The sequence below is a fragment of the Carlito syrichta genome, unplaced genomic scaffold (genome assembly GCF_000164805.1).
Source record: "Carlito syrichta isolate Samal-C Ts95f unplaced genomic scaffold, Tarsius_syrichta-2.0.1 Scaffold309740, whole genome shotgun sequence".
In the NCBI taxonomy this organism is placed as follows: Eukaryota; Metazoa; Chordata; class Mammalia; order Primates; family Tarsiidae; genus Carlito; species Carlito syrichta.
Genome location: NW_007253836.1, coordinates 89,141 through 114,629, shown reverse-complemented (window position 1 = coordinate 114,629; position 25,489 = coordinate 89,141). Strand labels below are relative to the sequence as shown.

The following is a 25,489-nucleotide window of genomic DNA, read 5'->3' as shown; positions in this document are numbered from 1 at the left end:
AGCTTGACATAGAGCAGTCATTCAATCCTTGCTGGCTATTAACTTCTAATCATTGCTTTTATTACCATCTGTTATTTTTTCCTACAAACTCAGATGCAACCTCCAAATCCTCTTAGACACAACGTTTGGGCTGCTACTACCAGTGGGTTTGGGCTGGCATGAGCGATAAGACACATGTTTCATCCCACTTCTAGGGGCCATCTCTCTTGACTTGGCAGGCCCCAGGCCACATGCTCAGGCCTGGCTCCTCTTGATGATGGAGCCACATCTTCACAGCCCATCATCTTTCTCTGCAGTGCTCTCCCTGTTCCACCCTGATTGTCTCCTTTTCTGTGTTCAACATCAATGTTTTGAGGAACCACAGTATACATCCTTCCCCTTCACGCCAACTAAGAATATATTAGGCGGTAGGGAAATACAGAAATTACTTGATGACCCTACTCTTTACTCTTGTTCTAGTTTCCTCTTTCCACGTATTCTCCCCTAGATGTTTTCTGCTCTAAATTAAAGAAGAAGAAGAAGAAAGCAAACAATAATATTTAGAATGTCCAATAGAACTTTCTGCAATTATGGAAATATCCTGTCTCTGGTATATTCAAAGTGGAAGCCAAATGCAGCTAAGGTGACTGAAAAAATTAAAATTTTTAATTGCTTTATTTTAATTCATTTAAATTTAACTAGTGGCAACTGGCTAGTAGCTACCATATTGGGTAGAATAGACTTATAGAATATTTACTATGGCCGTAAACTATTTTAGAAACTCTATAAACATTAATACACCCAATCCTCCAATAATACTGTAAACTAGGTCATAGTATTCCTTTCACTTTAGAGATAAAAGTGAGATACAAAGAGATTAGGTATCTGGCAAGAGATCTCATGGATAAAAGTAGCAGACCTTAGTACTCTGCTTTCAGAGTTTACATTTGTAACCTCTATACCACCCTAGCTCTCAGGGGCAAAAACATGGCAGAAATTGTGCCTATTTTCTTTTTCATCTGGTAAATTTTCTGACCCAACTTTCTGGCAACCTTCAATCAAGACAATTCATGGGTGATTTTTAATTTTTCCTCCATTGCCCAATCAATGTTTGGTAATCATAAAGTTCCATGACTTGAAAAACAAGCCTTGCCACATTCCATGATAGGATAAATTGTACTTTGGGGATAAAATACTTAGGTTAATAGAGCTGCTTTGTAATCAGCTTCTTCTACCAGCTTTGAGGCATCCAATATCCAGAGGCTTTCTCAGCCAAGATTCTTTACTCTTTTAAATTATTCCAGAACAGAACTCAAAACTTGCTTACTGATTCTTGACAAAGGCAGTTGATACTCCTTTCTCATGTTCACCGACTTGGAGGCAATCAGTAGGAAGGAAGCAAAATCCTTCCTCACTTTCAAGTTATACTCATGTAAAGCGGCCTTAAAATCCTCCGGGAGTTCATCAAGGATCACCTACAGGCAAGATATTTTTTTCAAAAATGTCTCTTTGCTCTTGTTCTAAAAATTAAACTGTTGGATTTAAAAGATAGCAGCATTGTTCTAGATTAATGCTCATTCATCAAAGTCATTGATTACATTATTCACTTGTGAGATTAAGGCAAAATTCCTTATGTTTTAATCAGTCTTTATAAATGCAAATATATTTATTTCTACAAAGTTTCTTTGGCTTCATCTTGTCAAAACCACCCTTTAAAGGGCTGGATCAAAAAAAAAAAAATGTGGTACATATACACGATGGAATACTATGCAGCCATAAAAAAGAACAAAATCATGAATTTCGCAGCAACCTGGATGGAACTAGAGTCTATAACACTGAGTGACCTCTCACAGAAACAAAGATCCGAGTATCACATGTTCTCACTCATATAGTGGACCTTGAACATCTATCGTAATACTATAAGAAAAGAATTGACAGTGGTGGGAAACTATGGAGGGGCAGGGAGGGGAAGGGAGGTGGGATTAACGGTAGTCAATATCTGTCTGAGAGCGGGCAGACACCCCTTATCAACAAGGGTGACTGCGCAATGCATATTTGTATACCTAACCCTTAACTGTACCCCACAATTTTATAATAAAAAATATGTTTAAAAAATTTTTTTAAAAAGCACCCTTTAAATAGAAACATGCCATGAGCCTTCTTAAAACTTGTGTATATTTCAGGGGCTTGAGGAACATACTTAGAGAGCAAATAACAAGTTAGTGTAGCAATAGCAGCCACAGTTAGCTACTGAGTTCAGAACGCTTACACTGTGCTATGCTGTCCCAAGCACTTGCACATGTGAACTAAATTAACCTTAAGAACAACCCTATTCGGTTGGCATGTTCATCTACATTTTGTATATGAGGGAGCAAAATCTCGCAGAAGTAAACTTGTTCTAAGTCACACAGGCAAGTAGGTGGAGAGGTAGCTGGTATTGCCAGCTAACTCATCTTCCAAATTTCACACTTAAAAACAAATTATTCCAGAATGAGGATTGGGAGTTTCTTTAGTATGGGCTGGAAAGAGCTATGACATTAGATATGTTCTTGGTTTTCTCCTATTACAGTTATGGTTTTCATTATTTATTTGGCGTTTTCTTTCATGTATTTATATGCTGCACTTTTCTGAGAACTGAAGTATTTTATAAGAGTGATGACAATACCATAAGAACATATAACTCAAAGTAGGGTAAAAAGGAAAGAAAAATAGAAACGAGAACCTAAAATGAGCCACAGAATGTATTCTAAGGTTCCTAGCAGGTGTTCTTGGTTTTGGTTTTGTCGTTGTTGTGCATTTTTAAAAAATTTTTTGAGTTGGCCTCTCACTCTGTCGCCCAGACTGGAGTGCAGCGGCCGCTCCCGGCCACCGCAGCCTTGACCGCTGGGCTCCGGCGATCTTTCCGCCTCAGCTTTCCAAGTAGCCGGAATTACAGGCATGTGCTATCACGCCTGGCTCATTTTTGATTTATTGTAGAGATGAGGTCTCGCCAAGTTGCCCAGGCGGGTCTCGAACCCGCGGGCTCAGGCAATCCGCTCACCTCAGCCTCCCAAGGTGCGGGATTATAGGCTGAGCCACCGAGCCCGGCTTGTTGTACATTTTTCAACTAAAAAACTAGAAATAAGAAATGTTGCAAATAAACTTAGAAAATAACCTTTCTGCTTTTAGTCTCCCAAATAACCCTTGAGTTAGTGGACTTTTTTTGAGTTGACTACCTCAAAATAGTCTCAAAACAACATTAGAGCTCATAACCTAATATTTTGCTTGCACTCCCACCCCTAGGTGGAAACAATCTCAAAGGAAGTATGGGTTTGGCAATAAGGCTGATGTTTTATTTAAATGACGATTTGTGTACACTTTTCCCGTTGCTACTGAAGAAGTAATTTGCTCCAATAAAATGAAAAATGTTAGATAAGAATTGTCTGTTATATTAGCAGGAGAAAGCTGTGTGGATTACAAAATTAAATAGAACTCTAATTATAGAAAGACCAACTTCATATTAGGAAAACAGATGGAAAAGTTTATATTGCTTTAGCCCTATAGGTCCTGGTGACTTTCCAGTAGTATACATTTAATAACTATTATTATTACATCATTATAAGTATAATAAACCTTACCTTTGATTGAGAATAACTTAAATTAGCATCTCGGAATTTTGCTGGGATATATTTTCTTCCAAACAGATTTGCCAGTACTAACACGAGCTTTTCCATCACATCCTGAGAAAACTGTTGTGAGCCTATCCAAATAAACGATATCATTGCAAACAAGGAAAACGCTGATTCTATATATTTCGTGCTTTGATCTGATTTTAGATCGCATTTCCTTTCATTGGAGGCAAAACGTTCTCGCCAACATACGCCTCAGAAGCAGGTCGCATTTGCCTTTGTATGTGCCCATTTACTTTTAAGCGAAGGCAGGCAGTGATGTATTCTGTCTTCTTTTCCCAGCTCGCTACATTCTCACTGTCTCCCACCCCAGAGTGCCCCTGGGCTGGTGACCTGACTTGCACGCTTCCCCCTTCAGGCCACCTTGAGAATGATCAATCATGCCCAAGCATGCCTGTGATCATGTTCCTCCCTTCCTCAAAAATCTTCAAGGGCATCTCAGTGGCTAATTAAAAAAAAAAAATCAGGTTCCCTGGCCTGCCGTTTAGGGTGTTTGAAAACCCTCTCAAAACTAAACTCCCGGTCTAAACTACCAACACTTTCCAACACTAGCTCTAGGTTCTGGTCATCTTGATTTACCCTCTGTTCCCCCAAAACATATGAGCACTATACCACAGTCCTTAAGAGATGGCTAGGTTCAATTAACTGAGCTCACTAAAACCGTGTGACCACGGGACAGTTATTCACCTTCTATGTGCCCGAGTTTCCTCTTCTGCAAATATTTTCCATGTTTGATAACACATAAGTATCTCTCAAATGCTTTTTATTAGTTAAATGGAAAGAAAATAAGTTGACTTTCAGCATCTAAAATTTTGACATCTATAAATCTGAGCATCTACTTAGTATTTCTTTGTTTTTTAAAAAAGAGAGAACATTTCTTTTTTGTTTTATAAATATGTTGTTGTTTTTTGACTACATACGTAAAACCTCAAGCTTACCTTTCCAAGTTGGCTGACAGAGATTATGAAAAAGCCCTCTCTTAAGAAAACTGACAAAAACAAGGTTTGAAGGTTCATGGCCATGCAAATGTGACGCAAGTCTTGTAAATTTCATAGGATTACCTTCTTGGTCTAAATATCCCTAAAATATGAGGGAAAAAAGTTTAGCTTGATTTAACTATCAAGTCCATAAATACCATTTAATATCAGTGTGAATGATTGACAAATAATATCTGGCCTCATTTGATAATAAATGATAAGTAATATGATTCACTGAATGCAGCTTATAACAACGTCAATTGGTTTAATGTGGTAAGAAACCCACATAGTATTAATCACATTTAATAAAAAGCCAAAACAATGCCAGGCATGGTGGCTCATGCCTGTAATACCAGTGCTTTGGGGGGACAAGGCGAGAGAATTGGTTGAGGCCAGGAGCACAAGAACAGCCTGGGCAATTTAGCAAGACCCTGTCTCAACAGAAAATTTAAAAAAATTAGCCAGGCATGGTGTTGCCTCTGCAGTCCCAGCTGAGGCAGGAGGATCACTTGAGCTCATGAGTTTAAGGCTACAGTGAGTCAGGATTGTGCCACTGCACTCTAGTTTGAGTGACAGAGCCAGGCCCTATGTCAAAAACAAACAAATAAAAAGTCAAAGTAATCATACCTCTTTGATCAGGAACTGCAAAGAAAACAAAAAGTAAAGTTTCAAAACCTCTGTGGTTCTTGGTTGCTTAAAAGACAGCAATGAATGCTTTAGCACCGACAGCACCTGTAAGGAAGAGTACTTTCATTTATCTAGTTTTAAACCCTATTTGTAGATACTGATATGTAATAAATTGTATCCATTCATACTATAAAGATAATACATAATATTCCCAGGATATGGCTTGTGTGAAGGTAATTTTCATCAGATTTCATATTATCTATTTCATTGTGTTTTTACAGGATACAAGCTTCCTTGAATAAAATAGGTCATATAATGCAGAATTGTTAGAAATAGTACAGGTTGGTGAACAATCTGGTAAGTCTCTGGTAAGTCTCTGGAACACTAATGACCAATGACTACTGGAAAGAACGAAGTGTGAAAGCCAATCCAATTTACAAGTTTAACTCTCTTAGGCCATTCTGAAAGAAAACCAGGAACTAGCGTTGCCCTGAGGCCTGAGTAACCCAACGAAACTAGGTAGATTGCAATCAACAGAATAGAAATACGGCTTGCTTTCCAGTGAAAATGGCATCTACCTAGTCACCCAAGTATTCCTTAATTTTTAAATAAAATAGCCAAGCTATTTCTGATAGTGACCCCCAATTCCCCAATGCCAGCAAAACACAGACTTCACAGTCTTTAGGCTGATAGATTTTAGAACCACAAGGGAATTTCTTCTTCCTGTAAGGCCTAAAGAAGAAAGAATAAAGGAAGGGAAGAAGGGAAAGTGAGTCTGTACCAGCTCTACAACTAGACAGCTCTCCTCTTTCTGGGGAAGCCAAAAAGTTTCTCCCTGAGACGTCGTTAAGACTCCTTTCTATATTCAGTCAGAAGCTGCAATTGTCAGGAAACAACAGGGTAGAACGTGAGGTGCAGGAGTCACAGAGGCAGATTTCATTCTTAGAGGTGTAAACCCCGGGGTTATATTGCTTCTAAAGCAGTTATAATCCTGACAGCAATGCATTCAGAATATTGTAGTGACTAATGTCATCTATATCCTCAATAACTCAGCAAGTCAGGCAGCATAGGTAGGAGACAATCACTCTCGATAGGACAAAATTATATTAAAGGAAAACCTGCTAGATACTGAGAACCGAGCTAGAGGCAGTGCCTATCAATTGTCTATCCAGATGTAGAAATAAAAGATATTTGAACAATTGTTAAGTGGCTAGAACATGAGTACAGAAGACAGGTCTATACTGTATATTTGACAGACCCTGAGATTTAGGTAACTGTGACTTGATTCAAAGACAGAAACAGGCTCAATAGGACAAAACTAACATGGGTTTTATGCATGAATTTTTCAAAAGAGAGAGTGGGCATCATCTTAAGAACTTATGTATTAATGCAACATCTTTTATTGAGTGTTTTCTATGCAGCAGGCTCTATTCTAAAGACTTCCAGGTAGGAGGAGGGTAGAGAACAAAGAACCAAAGAGGGGAGATATCTGGCATATTAAGGAACAGAAAATCATGCAGCATCGGGAACTCAGGGAGGGACAAGAAAGACAGTATAAGAGTCGTCAAAGAGATCATAGTGGGGCAATGGTGCTCTAGACCACAGAAGGGGTTTAGGCTTTTATACTGCAAGAGGGCCAACCCGTGAAAATGATTTCCTGCAGAAAGCAAAGCAGATTTTGAAAATGTATTTTAGTTTGTCCATGGGTTACCCAGAAGTATGTCTTCTATGAAAGAAGGCAGAAATACACAACGAGAAAATAAATTGAAAAATTGGGTAGATCTAGAGCTATAGATATCGGTGAAAAGGAGGATATAAGAAGTCATAAGCCAGGCATGGTAGTGCATGCCTGTGGTCCCAGCTGCTCAGGAGACTGAGAAGCCCAGGAGGTCGAGGTTGTAGTGAGCCACGATCGTTTCACTGAACTCCAGTGGCCTGGGTGGCCGAGTGAGACCTTGTTTCAAAAAAACCCAAAAACCAAAAATCCCTAATAAACTTCCTCAATATCTACATCTTGTTTACCTATAAAAGTCCAGCAAAATAACAGAAACCCACATCTGTGTCATGAAAAAGCAGACTGACATTTAGAATCAGCACCCACATTATGCAGGACAAGCTTCAGAAAGTACTCCGCAATGAAGGAAGGGAGAGACACAGCAAAGGAGATTCTACCTGGGAATTGAAGCTTTTCCTAATGAAAAATCCAAAGCAACTAACACAGAAGCCAAATTAAAAATATTATTTTGGGCCAGGCTCAGTGACTCAGAGTGTAATCCCAGCACTTTGGGAGACCGAGGTGAGTGGACCACCCAAGCCCTAGGTTAAAGACCAGCCCGGGCACCTTAGTGAGACCTCGACTCTACAATAAATAAAAAATTAGCCGGCGTGGTAGCGTGTGCCAATAGTTCTGGCTACTTGGAAGGCTGAGGTGGAATGATTGCTGGAGCCAGCAGGTCGATGCTGGGGTGGCTGTGAGCCTGCCACTGCACTCCAGCCTGGGTGACAAAGTGAGACTCCAATTAAAAAAAAAAAAAAAAAAATATATATATATATATATATATGCATAATTTTGTAAACGGACTTCTTAATTCAAAAGACAACTTGAATATGACATGTTGTATGATAAACACTATCAATTTCAAAAAGTATAACTAGAAATTTCTCCCTAAAAACTGAAATATATGAATAAAGAAAAAAGATGAAATGAAATAAAATATGTAAAGCACTTAGCATAATACCTAGCACATAGTAAGTGCTCAATTATGATTTTTTTAAACTTTTCATTTTTTTATTTTAAAGATGTGGGGTACAATTCAGGGTTAGGTATACAATGTTCATTATGCGGGTACCCTTGTTGAGGTGTGCTCCCCTCCCCCAGCAGATTTCCACTACTGTTAAATATTTGTTTAAAAAAAAAAGAATAAAGAAAAAGACCCATACACACTGGCAGGAAAAGTCAGGTGACCTGCAAAAAAGCAGTAACCAGTGAGGCCACAGACTATACCTCTATAACAGAGAATGGTGCCCAGAGACAAGGATGCATCGACAATTTTGACAACTAACTGATAGAATCCAAAAATTTACGCCCAGTTAGATCGTTCTTCTACTACAAACATGAAAATATCCTCAAATATGCAGGAGCCCAGATAATACGCCACCCTCATAAGCTTTATTATACAAAACAAGAACAAAGACCTTGGAGATTATGACTCTTTCTTACTGATAGATGAATCAAAATTGCAAGCTCAAGAATGAAGCTAATTTTACTCAGAACCGCGAGTCCTGTTCTTTGGCCCCACCACCAAGCACGCATCCTACTCTTTTCCGGGATCTGAGAAGACTCCTCATCTTTGCAAGTGGAATCTGATTCAACGGGCAACAATAATGAATGTACAAGAGTATGGAAGACTTGGTAACCTTACGATGACATCTTATTAAATTTAAGTTTTAATGTGAGTTTCATACTCCTCAATATGGGATTTATCCCATCACCTACCAGTTGTTCTGATTAAAAACCTCAGGCAAATTTAGTACCAAATTCTGTAGTCCAATTCAATATAACTGCATCCGTTCTTAAAAGTAAACCCCTACCTGTGTTAGGTAGAAAAGAACAGAAGAAATATACCAAAATAATAATGCAGTTTCCTTTGAGTAACAGAACTAGGTATGGGTGATTATCCTTCTTTCAATTTTCCTATGTTTTTCAAATATTCTCTAATACACTTGGTTTATTTTATACTAAAAACAAAATTGTTATTTATTTATTTATTTTTTGAGTTGGAATCTCACTCTGTCGCCCAGGCTGGAGTGCAGTGGTACGAACGCTCACAGCCACCTCAGTGTCAGCCTGCTGGGCTCTGGCAATCCTTCCGCCTCAGCCTTCCAAGTAGCCAGAACTACAGGCGCAAACTACTGCGCCCAGCTAATTTTTGATTTATTGTAGAGACGAGGTCTCGCCAAGTAGCCCAGGCTGGTCTCAAACTCGTGGGCTCAGGTAATTCACTCGCCTCAGCCTCCCAAAGTCCTGGGATTACAGGCTGAGCCACCGAGCCCGGCCAAATTTTTATTTTTATACAGCAATACTGTTGTCCTCGTTCTCATGTATAACTTAAAAGAGTGATATGTTTTAAGAGTAAAATGAATCTTCCATTTCAATTATATCTCTTTTAGTTATTTTCAAAACATATAAATATCTTATTACTCTAAAGAACTAATTAATTAAGTGGCAAACGCTGACCACACAACAGAATTTAAGGTCTATGCAAATCTGTTTTACCACAAAATATAGCTAGACAGTCACAAGCCACCTTCTGTTACCAGCTCTAACTTATATTTGCTCTCTGCTATGAAGGAGAGAACAAAAAACAGCAATTGGAAAGAATGGAGAACTCAGCAGATTGCTTTTTCCCATTCTTTAAAGAAGACGAAAGGAAAAAAACATGAAAAGGGAAGCTACTCAGGGCAATGACAAACATTTTATGCATTTGCTACGAATGAAGCATGGTGCTAAGAAGTAATTGACTCGCATTTTTAGTTCATTTAATTCTCATTACATTCCATAGTTGCTATTATTCTCATTTTACATTTGATAATTCTGAGGTTTATAAAATGGAAGTGCCTTTCCCCTTCCAATAGTTATATAATCAATAAAGAATTGAACCAGGGATCTATTCTGCCAACTCTCAACCACTGTTACATTTTTTCTCACACACGAAGATAACCCTGGGCAATTCTTAATGCCTAAGTGTGATCTCTGGCAGTGAAGCAAAATAAAAATAATTGTTTCATTTTTTCCACCCCCAGGAAACATGTAGCAATCAAGCAAACACAAAGCAGAAACTGAAGAGTTATTGTTATACAGACTCCTAAAAAAACAGAAGACCTGACTCTCGCCAGGCTGGTGGTGGAGACTGAACCTCAGCCCAAGTCCAGCATGGTACCTCTGCCTTGCTGTGTTCTGGGTCATCTCCCGTGGAAGCCAGCAGCATGAGTCGCAGAACTAGGGTAACGCTGAGAGGGAACTGTTCCCTCAGCTCGGGAACGTTGGATGTGATGAGTCTTCTTATTTTGGGCAACGGGATATTGAAGAAATACACATCTCCCATCAGGTCTCGACCTCGTCTTCCAGCACGCCCAGACATCTGGAAACAGCATAGAATCACAATGTGAAACTTCCCCACATAATTTCCTACAAAGGTGCACTTGTGATTCTGGATTGGCGAAAGCAAATTGGGCAACAGGTCCTGAAATTAATCTGTGTTAATAGAGCACTTATAAAATTCAGGGTGACTGGGGCAAAATAGAAAATAAGACATCATGAGAGTGTGAAATGCATATATTTGGTCTTTGATCACTTTTTCTGGCATACCACTCTTGAAATCTTTGGACTCTCCAATGTGATATCTTTTGTATGCTAATAAGTTGATTCGTGGTTGGGTCTCGAGGTCACTTCAGGATGGGGCTGGTCACCAGAAAGACCAAGGCAAGGTTAAAAGGTTGGGACTTTCAGCCCCACCTCCAATCTCCAGGGAGCGGGGGAAGGGCTGAAGGTTAAGTGGATCACCAATAGCCAATGGTTTAACCAATCCTTCCCATGTAATAAACTGTCCACAAAAACCCCAAAGGACAGCATTCAGAGAGCGTCCAGATGGCTGAGCATGTGTAGGTCCCTTGAGAGGGGTGCACCCAGGAAGGGCCATGCACCCAGAGAGGGTGTGAAAGTTCTGTGCCCCTCCACCCCATACTTTGTCTTATGCATCTTTTCATCTGTTTCCTTTGTAATATTCTTTATAATAAACTGGTCAACATAAGCACTATTTTCCTGAGTTCTGTGAGCTGCTCTAGCAAATTAACCAAAACCAGCTTGCAGCCAGTTAATCAGAAGTTCTGGAGGCCTAGACCTGTGACTGGTGTCTGCAGGGAGGGCACTCCTGTGGGACGGGACCCTCAACCTGTGGGATCTGACACCGTCTTCAGATAGTGTCAATTGAATTTGAAGACACCCAGCTGGTGTCCACTGCAGAAATGAGTGTTTGCTTGGTGGAGGGAGGGACTCCCACCCATTTAGTCACAGAAGTCTTCCATGTTGATTGCAGTGATTGTTGTAGAGTGAGAAAATTGGGGGGAAAAATGAGTTTTTCCTCACACTCAGAGGCATGTATCATGAACAGGTATCCACGTCATGCAGACAACTGTACCAGGCATTGTAAAATGACATGTAAAAGAAATGTACAGGCCGGGCTCGGTGGCTCAGTCTGTAATCCCGCGCCTTTGGGAGGCTGAGGTGAGTGAATTGCCTGAGCCCGCAGGTTCAAGACCCGCCTGGGCAGCGAGACCTCATCTCTACAATAAATCAAAAAATCAGCTGGGCGTGGTAGCGCGTGCCTGTAATTCCGGCTACTTGGAAGGTAGAGGCAGAAGGATCGCGGGAGCCTAGCAGGTCGAGGCTGCGGTGTCTGGGAGCGGCTACTGCACTCCAGTCTGGGCGACAGAGTGAGACTCCAACTCAAAAAAAAAAAAAAGAAAAGAAAAGAAAAAAGAAATGTACAGTCATTGCTTTGTTAAACTCTGGTGTGTCCATGTGGCTCTTTGAACTATGGCCACTATGTTTCCTAGTTTTGGGCCCCTCCCCCACCTTGGGGAGGTGAATCTCTTCTCTCTCTAATTTGCTTTCTAAATATATTTTCCAATCTAAAAAAAAAAAATGTACAAACAGACCCTCCTCTCAAGGAGCTTAATGTTCATTCCTTCCACCCTTTCTCTCTGTCTTTCATTTCAGTCCCCCATACAGAGAAAGAAGAGAGAGATAGAGAGAGAGACAGAGAGAGAGAAACTAGAGACTACACATTGAGTTAAGGTAAGGAAATAAAACAGTGTGCCTAAGTTCTCTGAGATATAAACCAAGTAAATTCACTGAGTGAGACATTATATGAAAGGTTTCTTGGAAGAACTGTGTCAAAGACCAACTCTCTACAGAAGAAAGAACAGTCATTTATTAAATGCTTAGTATGTGTCAGGCCCTTTATATAAATTAATTCTAGGCAGCTCTCATAACCAACCCTGTGACATAGATAGTATGTGAGCCTTGCTTCTCAGATAAGGAAACTGAGTACAGTAATCCCTGTACCTACAGTCCGACAACAGAGAAGTAGCAAATTCAACCCTTGACATTTCATGACCAAATTCATGCTCCCAAGGACCCCACTAGTCTGCTCCCAGAATCCCAAAAATGAAATCTTGAAGATCACATGATGGAAAGTCCATGCAAAGAATCATCGATGCAGGGACAAAGTCAAGAAGACAGAGATTAGTACAATGACTGGACACAGATGATTAGATTGACTGAGATAAGGTTTTATGAGCACAAGAATATTAACGTTCTAGAGAGATTGTGGAAGGGAACTTGTCGATCAAGGGCTTGAATTGGGCCGACAGCTCTAAGTTTGATCCTAGGGCAGAACTAGTTGCCCAATATTCCTTAGAAAAAAAATTACATAAAGAAAAGTGATGCTACCAGTCACCTGCTCATAGAATAGAGCATGAGGAAATGATGACCAGGAACACTGATATAATAACCCAGGGAAAGAGTGCAGGAAGAAGGATGTTGTCTACAGAAATGGTGAGACAGAAATCTGAGAGACCACTATGGGAGGGTAATGGGGTGATTTTCATAATAGACTAAGTATCAAGAACAAAAGAGAGAGAAGCACTAAAGAGAACCCCAGAGTGAAAAAGTGTGCACCATGAATGAAGGAAGAACTGTTTCTTGAGCACCGGCAACATGTCTCTTTTCTGTTTTACCCAATCCTTACAAAGGCTGTGGGCAGTGGTTATCCCCGCCATCCCATAGGTTGCGAAGGAGGACCCAGCCAGTAGTGTCGATATCTCTCACATCTGGTTAGCAGCAGTCACCCCATGGCCACAAACCTTCCATTATCATGGTTTCCATCGTAGCCACAGCTGGATGGGACAGACTGGCGTAGAGGGAGGCACCTTGTAGAGAAGAGAGGATCAGTTCCACAAACATCTTGAGCGTCTCTTGTCATCCTCATGCCAACTGCTATTGGAAGTACAAATCCCCTCACAGAACTTACAAGAGCACCTAACAGGAGCCATGGAAGAACAAGGGCAATCACATTCCCCAAAGGTGGGGTCATCAAGAAAGACTTCCAAGAAAATAAGAAGAGTTCAGTCAGAGCCTTGAAGAGGATCCTCACCAGGAAACAGCAAGAGACAGATATGAAAAACAGAGGGGGTCAGAACGCAAAGGACCCTCCTAATGACAGCTGCTATTTTGGAGCACTTGCTCTGTGTCGGCACAGTTCTGAAGGTGTCTGAACTCTGCAGCGAGTCGCCATAATAACTTTATGGAAGTCATCATTGTCACCACTTCACAGATAGAGAAGCCGACACCTGAGAGATCAGTAGCTTGCCCGAGATTGCACAGCTGTAAATGGTAGAGCAAGGTTTAGGCCCAGGGAATCTAGGACCTGACCCCACTGTCTCGGTCATTGCACAAACTCCCCTCAGAAGCAATGCGAGGTGCCAGGCGACTGAGGTGAAACTTGAACCAGGCAGTGGGGTGATGGTGCAGAGTTCTCAGCAGGAGAGGGGCTGGGCAATAGGTGGCACGGAGCCAGCAGGCTCAGGGCAGCACCACCATGGCGGCGAAAAGGCCCAGGAACGGAAACTGAGAGACTGCACTCGCAAAGGGGCATCCTGACAAAATGGCAAAAGTTGAGCGACTGTGCTTGCGAAAGGCAATCCCAAGCTTGTGCCAAGAGTGACCCCCTTCGGACGCCTGGGAAGGCGGTGAATGTGCTTTTGCTTACGGGGAGGAGTGAATCTCTGGAGCCCAGACGGCAGACTGGAGAAGGCAGATTTCTCAATATCTCCCGGTGATTCCAAGGATCACAGCCTCCTGCTTTTCACAACCTTGTATAATCCCTTCTTGAAAAAGGGTAAGATTCTGATACAAAGGGACTGGAGTCAGTGCCAGCTTTGAAGACTGGGTCTTATTTTTATATTTCTAAATAATACCTCAGTTGTTGAGTTACAGGTCCCAGGCGGATTTTCTTTCTTTAAACATAAAACGGAGTGAAGGCACACTTCTAGTTAGAAGGTGTGCCAAAACACTGACATGAAACCAAAATATTGACTCAGCTAACCTAAGACTGTAGATTCAGGATTATGATGAAATCGGACTGTTTGAAATTTGGGGTATAATTAACTTCGAGTGGTCTCAAATGCAAGAAGCAGAACTTACATGTCCTGGGTCTCACTGTATGACACACCCTTATAGATAAATTGTACAGGACTTGGAAATATGATCAAAGCTCTCTAATTCATCTGTACTTCCCTACCCAGAAGCAACCTGACACATGAGAAGGGAGACAGTTGCTCAGAGGTGTGAGTTGAAGGGTTAAGTTCCCAGAAATGTCGGCAGCCTGACTCTCTAGGAACGGAACCTATTCAGGAAAAGAAGATACTGTATTCTCTCCTAAGAGAGACTTGTAATGACTTGTAATGTCAAGTCATTGTGGTTGGATCACAAAGTAGTTCCATCCACATTATGGTCATAGTAAATGAATGATGCTGGATTTCTTCCAAGCAAGGGATTTTGAGAAGGAAGAGAAAAGCAGGGATGAGAATTCTAAAGGAAACAGGAATCTCTGAAGACAAACTTCACTCACTGCACAGAAAGAGCAAGACTGGAAGATTCCAGTCAGTGGCCGGACGTACTGTTTTTCAGCCAAAAAAGCACATGCCGAAAGGTGGCAGGTTCACAGCTGTGCTTGAGAAAAGGGAATGTGGCTTTTATAAACAGCAATCTTCTGACAGAAAGGAAGAAAATAGTCATGAAATGGAGAAAAACTCCCTTTCCCTGTAAGATTTCTACATTCTTGGCCCCACCCGGTGGCTCAACCTGTCATCCCAGCACTTTGGGAGGCCGAGGTGAGTGGATGGCCTGAGCCCGCATGTTCGAGACCAACCCGGGCAACTTGGCGAGACCTCGTCTCCACAGTAAATCGAAAATTAGCTGGGCATGGTGGTGTGCACTTGTTGTTCCAGATCTTTGGAAGGCTGAGGCAGAAGGATCGCCGGTTCGACACTGGGGTGGCTGTGAGTGTGCCACTGCACTCCAGCCTGGGTGACAGAGCAGGACTCCAACTCCAAAAAAAAAAAAAAGTCCACATTCCAATCTAGGATAGTTAATGTGTTCTATATTTAATTGAGGAAAGAAGAAATTTTCAAGAATAAGCAAAATAAAAACATTTCTATTTTGAGACTTTGTAAATATCCTTGCCATTTTCGGCAGTGTGTGGAGAAGGGGTGGTTTTTCTTCCTTTGATTTCCAACATATACCACATAAGGAAATGAGAAGAGGCTCGGGTACAATATCTTTGCTTTCATTTGTGTCAATATCTCTGCAATATGGCCTTTCTCTCTCATTTTCATTTTTCTCACCCTCAACTTTGTTTTCCCTTCACTTATCTTTCTTCCTTTGCTGTTGGGAGCCAGCCATGGAGGCCCACTGAGCATTAGGGATCAGGAAGGGCCGTTGACCCCGAGACCACTAGGATGCGTTTGGGAGCTATTTGACCCCATTTCCTCCCCCTTTCTAATCAGCACTAACCAGATTAAGCTCCTGTGAGCTCAAAACATAAAAACTCTGAGACCGGGACGAACACAAGCTAACTTTAGAAGCTTTCTTTCCCATTCTTCCGCAAACTGCAGTTTTGGCTTTCACACAACTTATAATTCAAACTCGTGTCACATTGAAGAGCCTTAGTATTGGTCACAGGCTTCTGGGTCATGATCTTAGGATTTATTGAAGGTGTAAATTGTAGAATACAGTTTTAGAAGACAGCCGTTTTGTTGAAAGAATGCGGCTGGGTTACTTGCAGGTAGCCCACTGTGAACTTTGGACTGGGCCACATTCCAAACATTCTGGGATGGGCCACTTTCGTTTGTAAAGTAAATACTTAAGCTTCTATAGAATTGTTTAACTTGGCATAAATCAATCAGCTTAGGATGAAAAAGGTTTATAGAATATGCCAGTCACAGATTAGGTTATCCTTTGTTATGGGATTTTACGATTATCATATGAAAAGAGTTTAAAGGCAATCACTGATTAAGTTTTCATGGATTAAGGTTTCTGGTGGGTGGGGGACGCCCCTCCCACATCTGACTTTGTGTATAAAAGACCCGTTTAATTCCCAATAACACACATCACTTCTGCACTAGACTGGAGTCCAGTCTCTTTCTTTCTCTCTCTCTCTCTCTCTCTCTCTCTTTCTTTCTTCTTCTCCCCAATTGCCGATGCTGTCTCCACCTTTGGGGTACCCTGAACCCGGCTGGAGCTGGTCTCTGGCACTTTGCCGTATAACAAAGGACATATTCTTATTCTTGATTTCAGAAAAGTTAACTAGAGATCCCCAAGTCACATCTCTCCCTCCAGAAATTCCATAAAATGATGATCAATGCGCTTTTCTTTTTAAGCATAAACCAACAGCAAGAAGGTGAACAGTAACACAATTTTGGAATCTGGAAGATAGGTGGTAAATGGTCCTAAGATACACCGTACTAAGCACGCTGTAAGAAAGTCAAAACTTAACTGATTTAAATAAGGGCAGAATTCCCCAAAGACTCAGGAATTGTTGATACCACGTGCCACACACAGGGAAAGGCAAATTAACATGAACAGATGATGCAAAAATGTCAGAACATTTTGCAAACTCCCAGAAAAACAAAATCAAGAATCAGAACAGGTCTATATTTCTCCAGAAAAACACTAAAACCTACACTAAGATTAGGAAGCCAATAAACCAGCTGTGAGAAAACAGTGGCGCAGACAAATCACACAAGACAGGCCAGGCAGCAACGCTACTCAAAAACGCCATGCCTCACAGGAAGGGAAGGAAGGACGTGAACCACAGCCCGTCAGCAGACAAGCGTGACCCCTGGTTTGTGATTTCACACCCACTTCTCAGCAGTGGGAGTAGAGCCTTACCTGTCTATAATTTAACGCATCCAGATAGACCGAATCTTGAGCAAAAACAACAGATTTACATGGCATGTGGACCCCTAAGGCAAGTGTTCCCGTGGCTGTCACTACCTAGAAAACAAAAAGGAATAGCATACTGTAAGTCCCCTGTATGAGAACCTTCAAGTTGAGGACGTCCAAGGGTGCAAATGTGTATTTGTGTGTCCAATCACGTAAGTGATTTTTGCTTTCCGTTGGTTTCATTTTTTGCTTTATTTTGTGTGTGTCTGTTTAATGTGATGTGTGAAAAGTGTGATAAACCTATCACCGTACAGTACCATGCAGCCAATCGTGTTAGTTGGGTACCTAAGCTAATTTTGTTGGACTTACAGTCTGGACTTAATGAACAAGCTTTTGGAGTAAAACCCATCCGTATGTGGGAGTCTTAGTGTAGTTAACTCAGAATATAACCTATCTATAAAGGCACAAGGTCTATTTTCTGCTCCAGTCACCGAAAAACTCGTTGAACTTTAATACACCACATGTCATAAAAGCGATCACACTAGCCACACCATTCTTGCTGCTGACCACACAAAGCACACTGCTACTTCAGGACATTAGCTGCCGCTGCTTGCTCAGCCTAAAATGGTTTGCCCGAAACCTCCAATTGCAGGCTCTTTCTGATCTCCGCGTGAGTGTCAAAAGGAACTTCCTGGACTGACATTTCTAAAATAACCTGCCTGTCCTTCCCAAACCTTATCGTGAGGACAGGGGCATCGGTCTGTCTTAGCCATTGCCCCATCCCCTGCTACTCCAAAGAGTACTGAGCGCACAGTAGATGTACAAGAAATGTGCACCCAATAAATGCATGCATTAATGAACAATTAGCACACACATTTCCTTGTGATGGGGTGGTGATGCTTTCCTTATACACTCTAGACAATCACAGTTCCCTATCCTCACGCTTTGTTTATGGAGATTTTATCTACACACATAACTGATCTAATCAAGTCCAATTATTCACTTTTACAACATCAGCTATGCGCCCTCCTCACCTATTTAATGCTGGTGCATACAATTGCCCTCTTGTTCTCTCAGATACATTGACATTAATCTGTGCCACAATTATTTTAATTATTTAATGATAGATAGTAATCACAAAGACTTCCTAATTGATATCTCAATTCAACTCGTTATTTTTTCTTCTAAAAAGTTCATCAATATAAAAGACGGAAAGACTTAAATCACTAAAATTTAGAATTTATTTATAAATTCTATAAAGTACCATCTTTTAAAAATGTGTTCTGTTCATCCTATTATAATAGTCTGGCTGTTCATTTATGCAATTATTCACTCACTTTTATTGAGCAACTACTATGTGACAAGATCTGTATTACTGGGCATGAGAAGCAAAATTGACATGACCTTTGCTTTCAATCAACATTCTTTATACAAACTCTTTTTTTTCTGGTTCTTACCCTTCAAAGTGACAAATAAACTTTATACATATGAAAATTGAGCAGAGTTGCTCATGGTATCTTGTTTTGGTAAACAACAAAAAAGAACCTTTCTTTAGATACCTAAAACCCCTCACTATTCTTAAGAGTACAAAAATAAATGCCTTGAATATCAAAACGACTACCTTCTACACACTTTTCACACACAGAGGCACACATAAGTATGTGCATGCAAGCAATAAGGCTAGTGTCTATTTTTCCAAATCATGCCAAAAGAAAACTGACTAGGTAATCATGTGAACGTTCTTGGTGAATTTTTGGACACTGTCCCCACCTAGAAGTAAGATGTTGACATACTAGCAAAACATTAATGACTATTTGACTATGAGCCAGCTCAGATTTCCTACCCTTTTCCAAGTTCCCTTGGGGGTACCACATCTATAAACTCCGTCTGGAACATGTTCGTCTAGGACAAGCTTTTCCCATCTCTTGAAAAAGAGATGTCTTCTTCTTAGCTGAGGTATGACATTAGAAAGGATTCTGACCAAAAGGATATCTTAAACATCCTTAAGAAGTCTCTAGGGCAAGATCATAAGAGCTATTTCCTAGGTACTAAGTGTTAAAAGGGATGAGGCTTTGCCTACATGACCAAAGTTATAATATCTCATTATAAATATAATTTTTCAGTGCAGATATGATTTTTAAACTCTTCTAATAAATGAAATCATGTGAGTTGTAATAAAAAGACACTTTGGTTAGATGAGAAAAACAACTGACATAATTTTTCACTTTTTACTGATATTCGTCATCATATCACTTTATTATTTAAATGCAAAAAAAATTTACCCACCCTAATTAAGCCTTTTGCAAAGAGTATCTCAACAAACTCTCTTTCTTTAAAATACATGGAGTTGTGATGATAACCAATGCCTCTCTGTGCTAAAGACTTCAGTTCTTCACCTTTTCTTGTTAAGTGCACTCGTTTAAACAACGTAGCCATAACCTAAAACAAGAAAGAATTGTAAGACCATCAGTCATATATATATTTATTTAATTTTAAGATCAGTTAAAATCAAAGGACATTTTCATGAACAAATCACTTATGTCTTCTGCACAGAGAGGTTGCTCTTTGGCCCTGAGACTATATAAGAAGCCAGTTTTGTGATGACAGAATCCATCTGCTCATTTCTGTGAACATTGTCCCAGGGAAGAGACGTCGCCAACTCAAGGGGGAAACACTGCTCGGGCAGGGATCAAAGGCCTGGGACAGGCAAGTGTACAGGTTGTGGCTACCTGAAGGAGGGAGGCCCTTCTCTACTGGACACTCAGGAGTCCCTCTCAGGCAGAGAGAGACATCTCCAGAAAGGCAGAAGAGACCTACCCTAGAGGATCAGAGAATTCTTACACCAAATTCAAATCATCATCGCAAAGCAAACAAAATAATACACAGAGATACTAATATCTCAAAGGTTTTATAAAAACAAGTCATTTCTTTCTCTTTTTTTTGAGTCGGAGACTCACTCCATCGCCCAGACTGGAGTACAGTGGCATGCTCATGGCCACCGCAGCCTTGATCTACTGGGCTCTGGCGATCCTTCCGCCTCAGCCTTCCAAGTAGCTGGAAGTATAGGCGCATGCCACCACGCCTGGCTAATTTTTTTATTTATTGAAGAGACAAGGTCTCGCCAAGTTGCCCGGGCTGGTCTCGAACCTGCGGGCTCAGGTAATCCATTCGCCTCGGTCTCCTAAAGTGCTGGGATGACAGGCTGAGTCACCAAGCCCAGCCAGAAAGTCATTTCTAATAGGGATTTCCTTCTGTGTCCAAAGATACTAAACAATCACTACATTGAAACGTCACGACTGACAATATGTTACAATTCTCTGACATACTGAGCTTCTGTTCATGGCAATCTCGCTGCAGACTGCATTCATATCAGCATACGTGCTGTCCTGGGGGAGTTCCAGAATCATCTTCAGAGTAGATGCAACTTCATATGTCAGTTTTCTCTCCAATCTTCTAGCCCTTTTCAAGCCTTTTTCAATGCTTTATTTAAAAAAATAACAATACATTTTTAAGTAAGAAAAACTCATATTGTGCAACCAAAGGAGCTCTGAGTCCTCCCGGGCTGTCCTCCACCAACCAGACACCGACTCCTGGGTGCTCCAGCCCTCCTGAGTACTCCTAGAGCCCTCATCAGCAAGATCCCTGTTTTCTTCACCCTTCTCTGCGTGACCCCTGCCCCTTCTGGCAACAGAAAAATCTAGGTCTTCTCAGAAAAGCTGCAGCTCCTCGGCTCTCTTAAGCAGTGGCCAGAGATTGTGGAAAGGCATGGAGGGTCCCTTGCACAGTCCGGAATGGGTTGACACCACCCGACCCTTCTGGCCCTTCTGACTCCTGCTCCCATGAAGGAGATACCAGTCAGAGTAGAGCAACGTAAATCTCACGCTGAGAACAGAGCTCTTCTTGACTGGGCCAAAGGGGAAACAAATTATGACAATAAGTACGAGGGGGGATCTCCCCCCAAAAAGCCCCAGAATCATCTTTGAGAGGGCCAGCCTGCTAGGTCAGTGTTCCAGGATCCCATCCGTCTTTATCTGGGAGTTTTGAGAAGGTTGCCTCACGGTTGGCGGAACAAACTTCCTGAGTTGTGACCGAAAGGTGACTGGTTCTTCCACCACGACAAGGCACCTGCCCACACCGCTCTGAGTGTTTAGCAGTTTTTGGCCCAAAACCGCATGACCCCCACGCCCTGTCCTCCCTATTCACCGGATCTTGCCCCAAGTGACTTTTTCTTGTTTTCCTGGGTGAAAGAACGTCCTCAAAGGGAAACATTTTGCTGGTGTAAAAGAGGTAAAACACAAGGCAGGAGCACTCAAAGGCATCAAAATAGAGTTCAAACACGGTTTTGAACAGCGGAAAAAGTGTCTCAGTGGGTGGATTGCATCAGACAGAGAGTACGTGCAAGGTGTCTAAAGTTTAAACATGTGAGAATAAATACACGGTTTTTTATAAATACATTCCGGGTTTTTGGGGGTCACCCTCGCGCCCATTATTACCATATCCCCGTATTGCTCACTACACATCCAAAGTGAAACGCTGTTCCTTGGCCTCAGCAGGGACTCACTAAGAAGAACCAGTCACTGAGAAGACTTACAGCTTTCATATCTCTCTCATAGTACCAACCTCTTTCTTCCCATAGGTCCAGGAAAACGCACAACAAACACAAATAAAACCGGTGGGATCAAGAGAGAGTGTCCACTCTAGTCTTTAGGAAACATCTAAAATTATGGTGGCTGTGGAAGCTGTTTCGATATTGTTATGGACTGAATGCATAGGCTCCCCCAAAATTCACACGTTAAAATCCTAACAACGTGTGATGTGTCAGGAGGTGGGAAGTTTGGAAGGTGAATGTGCTATGGGGGCAGAGCTCTCAAGAATGGGATTAGTGCCCTTAGTGAACAGGACCCAGGAGCTCCCTTGCCCCTTCTACCATGAGAAGACATGGAGAGAAGACAGGTCTCTGGGAATGAGAAAGCCAGGCACCCCCCCTCCCGCCCCGCCCACAAGCACTGAATCTGCTGGTACTTAGGTCTAGGAATTCTCAGTCTCCAGAACTGTGAGCAATAAACTTATATTGTTTATAAGAAACCCAGTCTATGATAATTTGCCACAGCAGCCTGAATCGACTACAATAAGTGCTGAGGGAAGATTTAAGCATCCTTTCGACAAATATTTATATAGCACCATTTCCACCTGCCAGGCAACATGCTAGCAAGAGGAATTCAAAGAGAATATGCACAGCTCTTCTTGTGAGGAATCTTCCAATCTAAGGAAAAGAAAGAGATACAAGCAACTGCAAAACTGTTGCAATCGATTCAAACGCTTTAATGACTCAGTGTGGAATAGGAGGCCGGGTGTGGTGGCTCACGTCTATAATCCCAGCACTCTGGGAGGCTGAGGCAGGAGGATCGCTTGAGCCCAGGGGTTTGAGATCAGCCTGGGCAACATAGCAAGGCTCCGTCTTTACAAAAAAATCCAAAAATTATCCAAGTGTGGTGGTGGCACCTGTAGCCCCAGCCACTCAGGAGGCTGAGCTGGAAGGATCGCCTGAGCCCAGGAAGTCAAGGCTGCAATGAGCTGTGATGGCACCACTGCACTCCAGCCTAGTTGACAGAGTGAGATTCTGACCCCAAAACCAAAATGTAGACTAGGAACAAAAGGCGAGAGGTGATAAGTCTAACTGGAAAAATCTTTATAAACTTCGGAAAGAAGATAGATTCTGAACCAGAAAGAAAAAAGAGCACAAGATGTATGAGCTGACGAGATGACTTTCCAGGAAGATGCAGCACCCGTGCACAGATTCACGTGGCACAGAGCACTTCCTGCGAGGAGAACTGAAAAGACAGAGTCTCACCAGAGAGGGGTAGCAAGGACTGATGATGACACCATGGAGCCGGCAGGCATCAAGTCACAGTGACCCCGGGATTCAACACCAAAGTGCCTATGCCCTGACAACTCTACCAGGCAACTCAGGAGAAAGAACTCTGCGCCTGGGAGAATTTGGCTCGATGTGCACCTTAGAACCGTCAAGCCGGCGACCGTGCATCAGTCACGCTGGAGGAGGTGGACCTGGAACCGGAAAGGCGCTACAGGACCCAGATAAGAGACGCCCGGGGCCGGAACCGAGGCAGAGTTGGCAGGTGAGGATGCACACAACGGCAAGAAGAGAAGGTTATTCTGCCCGTAGAACTGTCCGAATTAATCAGCGTCCTTGGGAAAAGGAAGAGAAGTCACAGCAGTGACACTCTACCCCAACACAACGCTGGTCCAGCGAGTCCTTCCATGGAATCATTCTTTGGTTCATTCTTCCCTCATTCTTTTTTCTTTGAATTGGAGTCTCACTCCATCGCTGGCCCAGGCTGGAGTGCAGGGGCATGCTCACGGCCACCGCAGCCTCGACCTGCTGGGCTCCGGTGATCCTTTCCCCCTCAGCCTTCCAGGCAGCTGGAACCACAGACGCACACCACCACGCTGGCTAGTTTTTGTGATTTATTGTAGAGGCAAGGTCTCAGAGGGGTTGCCCAGGCTGGTCTCGACTCCCAGGCTGAGGCGAGAGGATCGCCTCAGCCTCCCAAAGTGCTGGGGTGACAGGCTGAGCCACCGCACCGGGCCCATTCTTCCTTCATTTTGTGCCCACCCGCTGTGACACTGCACCCAGGACACCTCTAGGTTGTAGCCTGAGGGGGTGAATGCAGGCTGCGGGTAAGCAGGCCGAGATTCTAGGAGATGTGCTTGATATCTAGACTTGCAGGCAGTGGTCCTGCATTGGTTCTGGTTCCCAGGTGAAATCTACCTACGTGCAGCTAAGAGGGATGTGGTTATGGCACCTTACATTTCTCCCATCCTCCCTTCCAAATTTACTCGTTTTCAAACAAAGTAAAGCAATGATGGAAACCCCTTCGTGGCTCAGGTCTGTAGACATTTCTGACAGTGTCTTGGGAAGCATTAATATTTTGTAACTATTTCAGTGGCTAGTTTGTTTAAAGAAATACTTACTTCTTCCTCTGTGCCTTCATGGTTCTTTCAATTTTTTTAAGTTTTTCATCTGTGTGAAGGATGCAGCTATGACATTCTGTTGACGGATGGCTTTTTCTCTCTTTCTTCTCTAGAAGAGTGCACACACTTCTAGCTCTTTCTTCCACATCACCATTCTTAAAACTTAAAGCAAATGAAAACAGTGCTTCAAAAAGACTATGGTTTCCTTAATATCATATCTCCGTCTACCACTCTCATTTTGACACAGAGCTTGCCGGAAAAATGTTTTGGCTTGATGTGTCTAACGACCCGTACCATTGCACTTATTACAGGTTAGGTCGTCCCTATATATTTTCAGACTTATTACTCATGAGACCATGGATTTACTATCACGTTTAGAAAGAAGACTTTGAAAGGAATGTTATTTAACTGATCAATATCAAATAGGTAATATTATCTCTGATTTGCCCATGAGGAGATAAATTCCAGAGGAAATTTTAAAGTGTCTCCAAGGTCACATAGGCTCGTACATGGTCAAGTTGGGGTTAGAACCCAGGCAGTTCAGCTCCAGAGTCCACGTTTCTTATGGCAATGCTGAACTTGTTTCTATGTTCACAGTAACAGGAGTTAAACATGCAATACCCAGACATTACTGGTTACTAAAATGGCATTTAATACGGCAGTCTTGAACGGTCATTCTACTGCTTTATGTATGCATTTACTTTTTTAGATTAGAAAGTATAGTTTAATTGAAAAGTAAACTAGAAAGAGAGAAAGAGGAGATTCACCTCCCCAGGGTAAGGGAGGACACCAGAGCTTAAGAAAACATGGCCTGGCCATAGCTCAAAGAGCACATGGCCACCCCACAGCTCAGCAAGGCCACGGCCCATCCTACTGCTTTAAAGCAAACAAACCAACCTGGGTCACCTAGAAATAATTTTCCTTTTCCAATCCCTCTGATAATCTGTGACCAAAGTCCACTGTAAAAAGAAGGTCTAGTAATTGGCCCCGAATCAATCATATTTCCCACCGATGAGTTAAGTGATTTATGTCAACTATTTCATTTAATTCACACCCCAACCCAACGAATTCATTATTAATTTCACCAGCTTTCATATTACGCTAAGAGAGACTAAGTCAATGTCCAGAAGTCTCATGGCCAAAGGAAGGCAGAGCTGGGCTTTAAGCTGAAGTCTGGCCCAAAGTGCATGCTCTTAACCACACCAGAGCTAAACATGTGCTTTGCCAGCACCATGTGT

At 42.1% G+C, this 25,489-nt stretch overlaps 1 protein-coding gene across 1 annotated transcript in view; it reads right to left on the bottom strand.

Annotated features, from left to right (window-relative positions):
- DDX60L (DEAD-box helicase 60 like) overlaps positions 1-25,489 on the bottom strand; it is a 115,660-nt gene that overhangs the window by 13,212 nt on the left and 76,959 nt on the right. The window contains exons 26-34 of the mRNA XM_008067740.2: positions 24,252-24,413; positions 20,585-20,738; positions 19,545-19,697; positions 17,265-17,369; positions 10,192-10,392; positions 5,252-5,356; positions 4,586-4,727; positions 3,597-3,718; positions 1,307-1,454 (exon numbers count right to left, since the gene is read on the bottom strand). Coding sequence (XP_008065931.1) covers positions 1,307-1,454; positions 3,597-3,718; positions 4,586-4,727; positions 5,252-5,356; positions 10,192-10,392; positions 17,265-17,369; positions 19,545-19,697; positions 20,585-20,738; positions 24,252-24,413 — 1,292 coding nt within the window. The remainder of the gene's footprint in view (positions 1-1,306; positions 1,455-3,596; positions 3,719-4,585; positions 4,728-5,251; positions 5,357-10,191; positions 10,393-17,264; positions 17,370-19,544; positions 19,698-20,584; positions 20,739-24,251; positions 24,414-25,489) is intronic.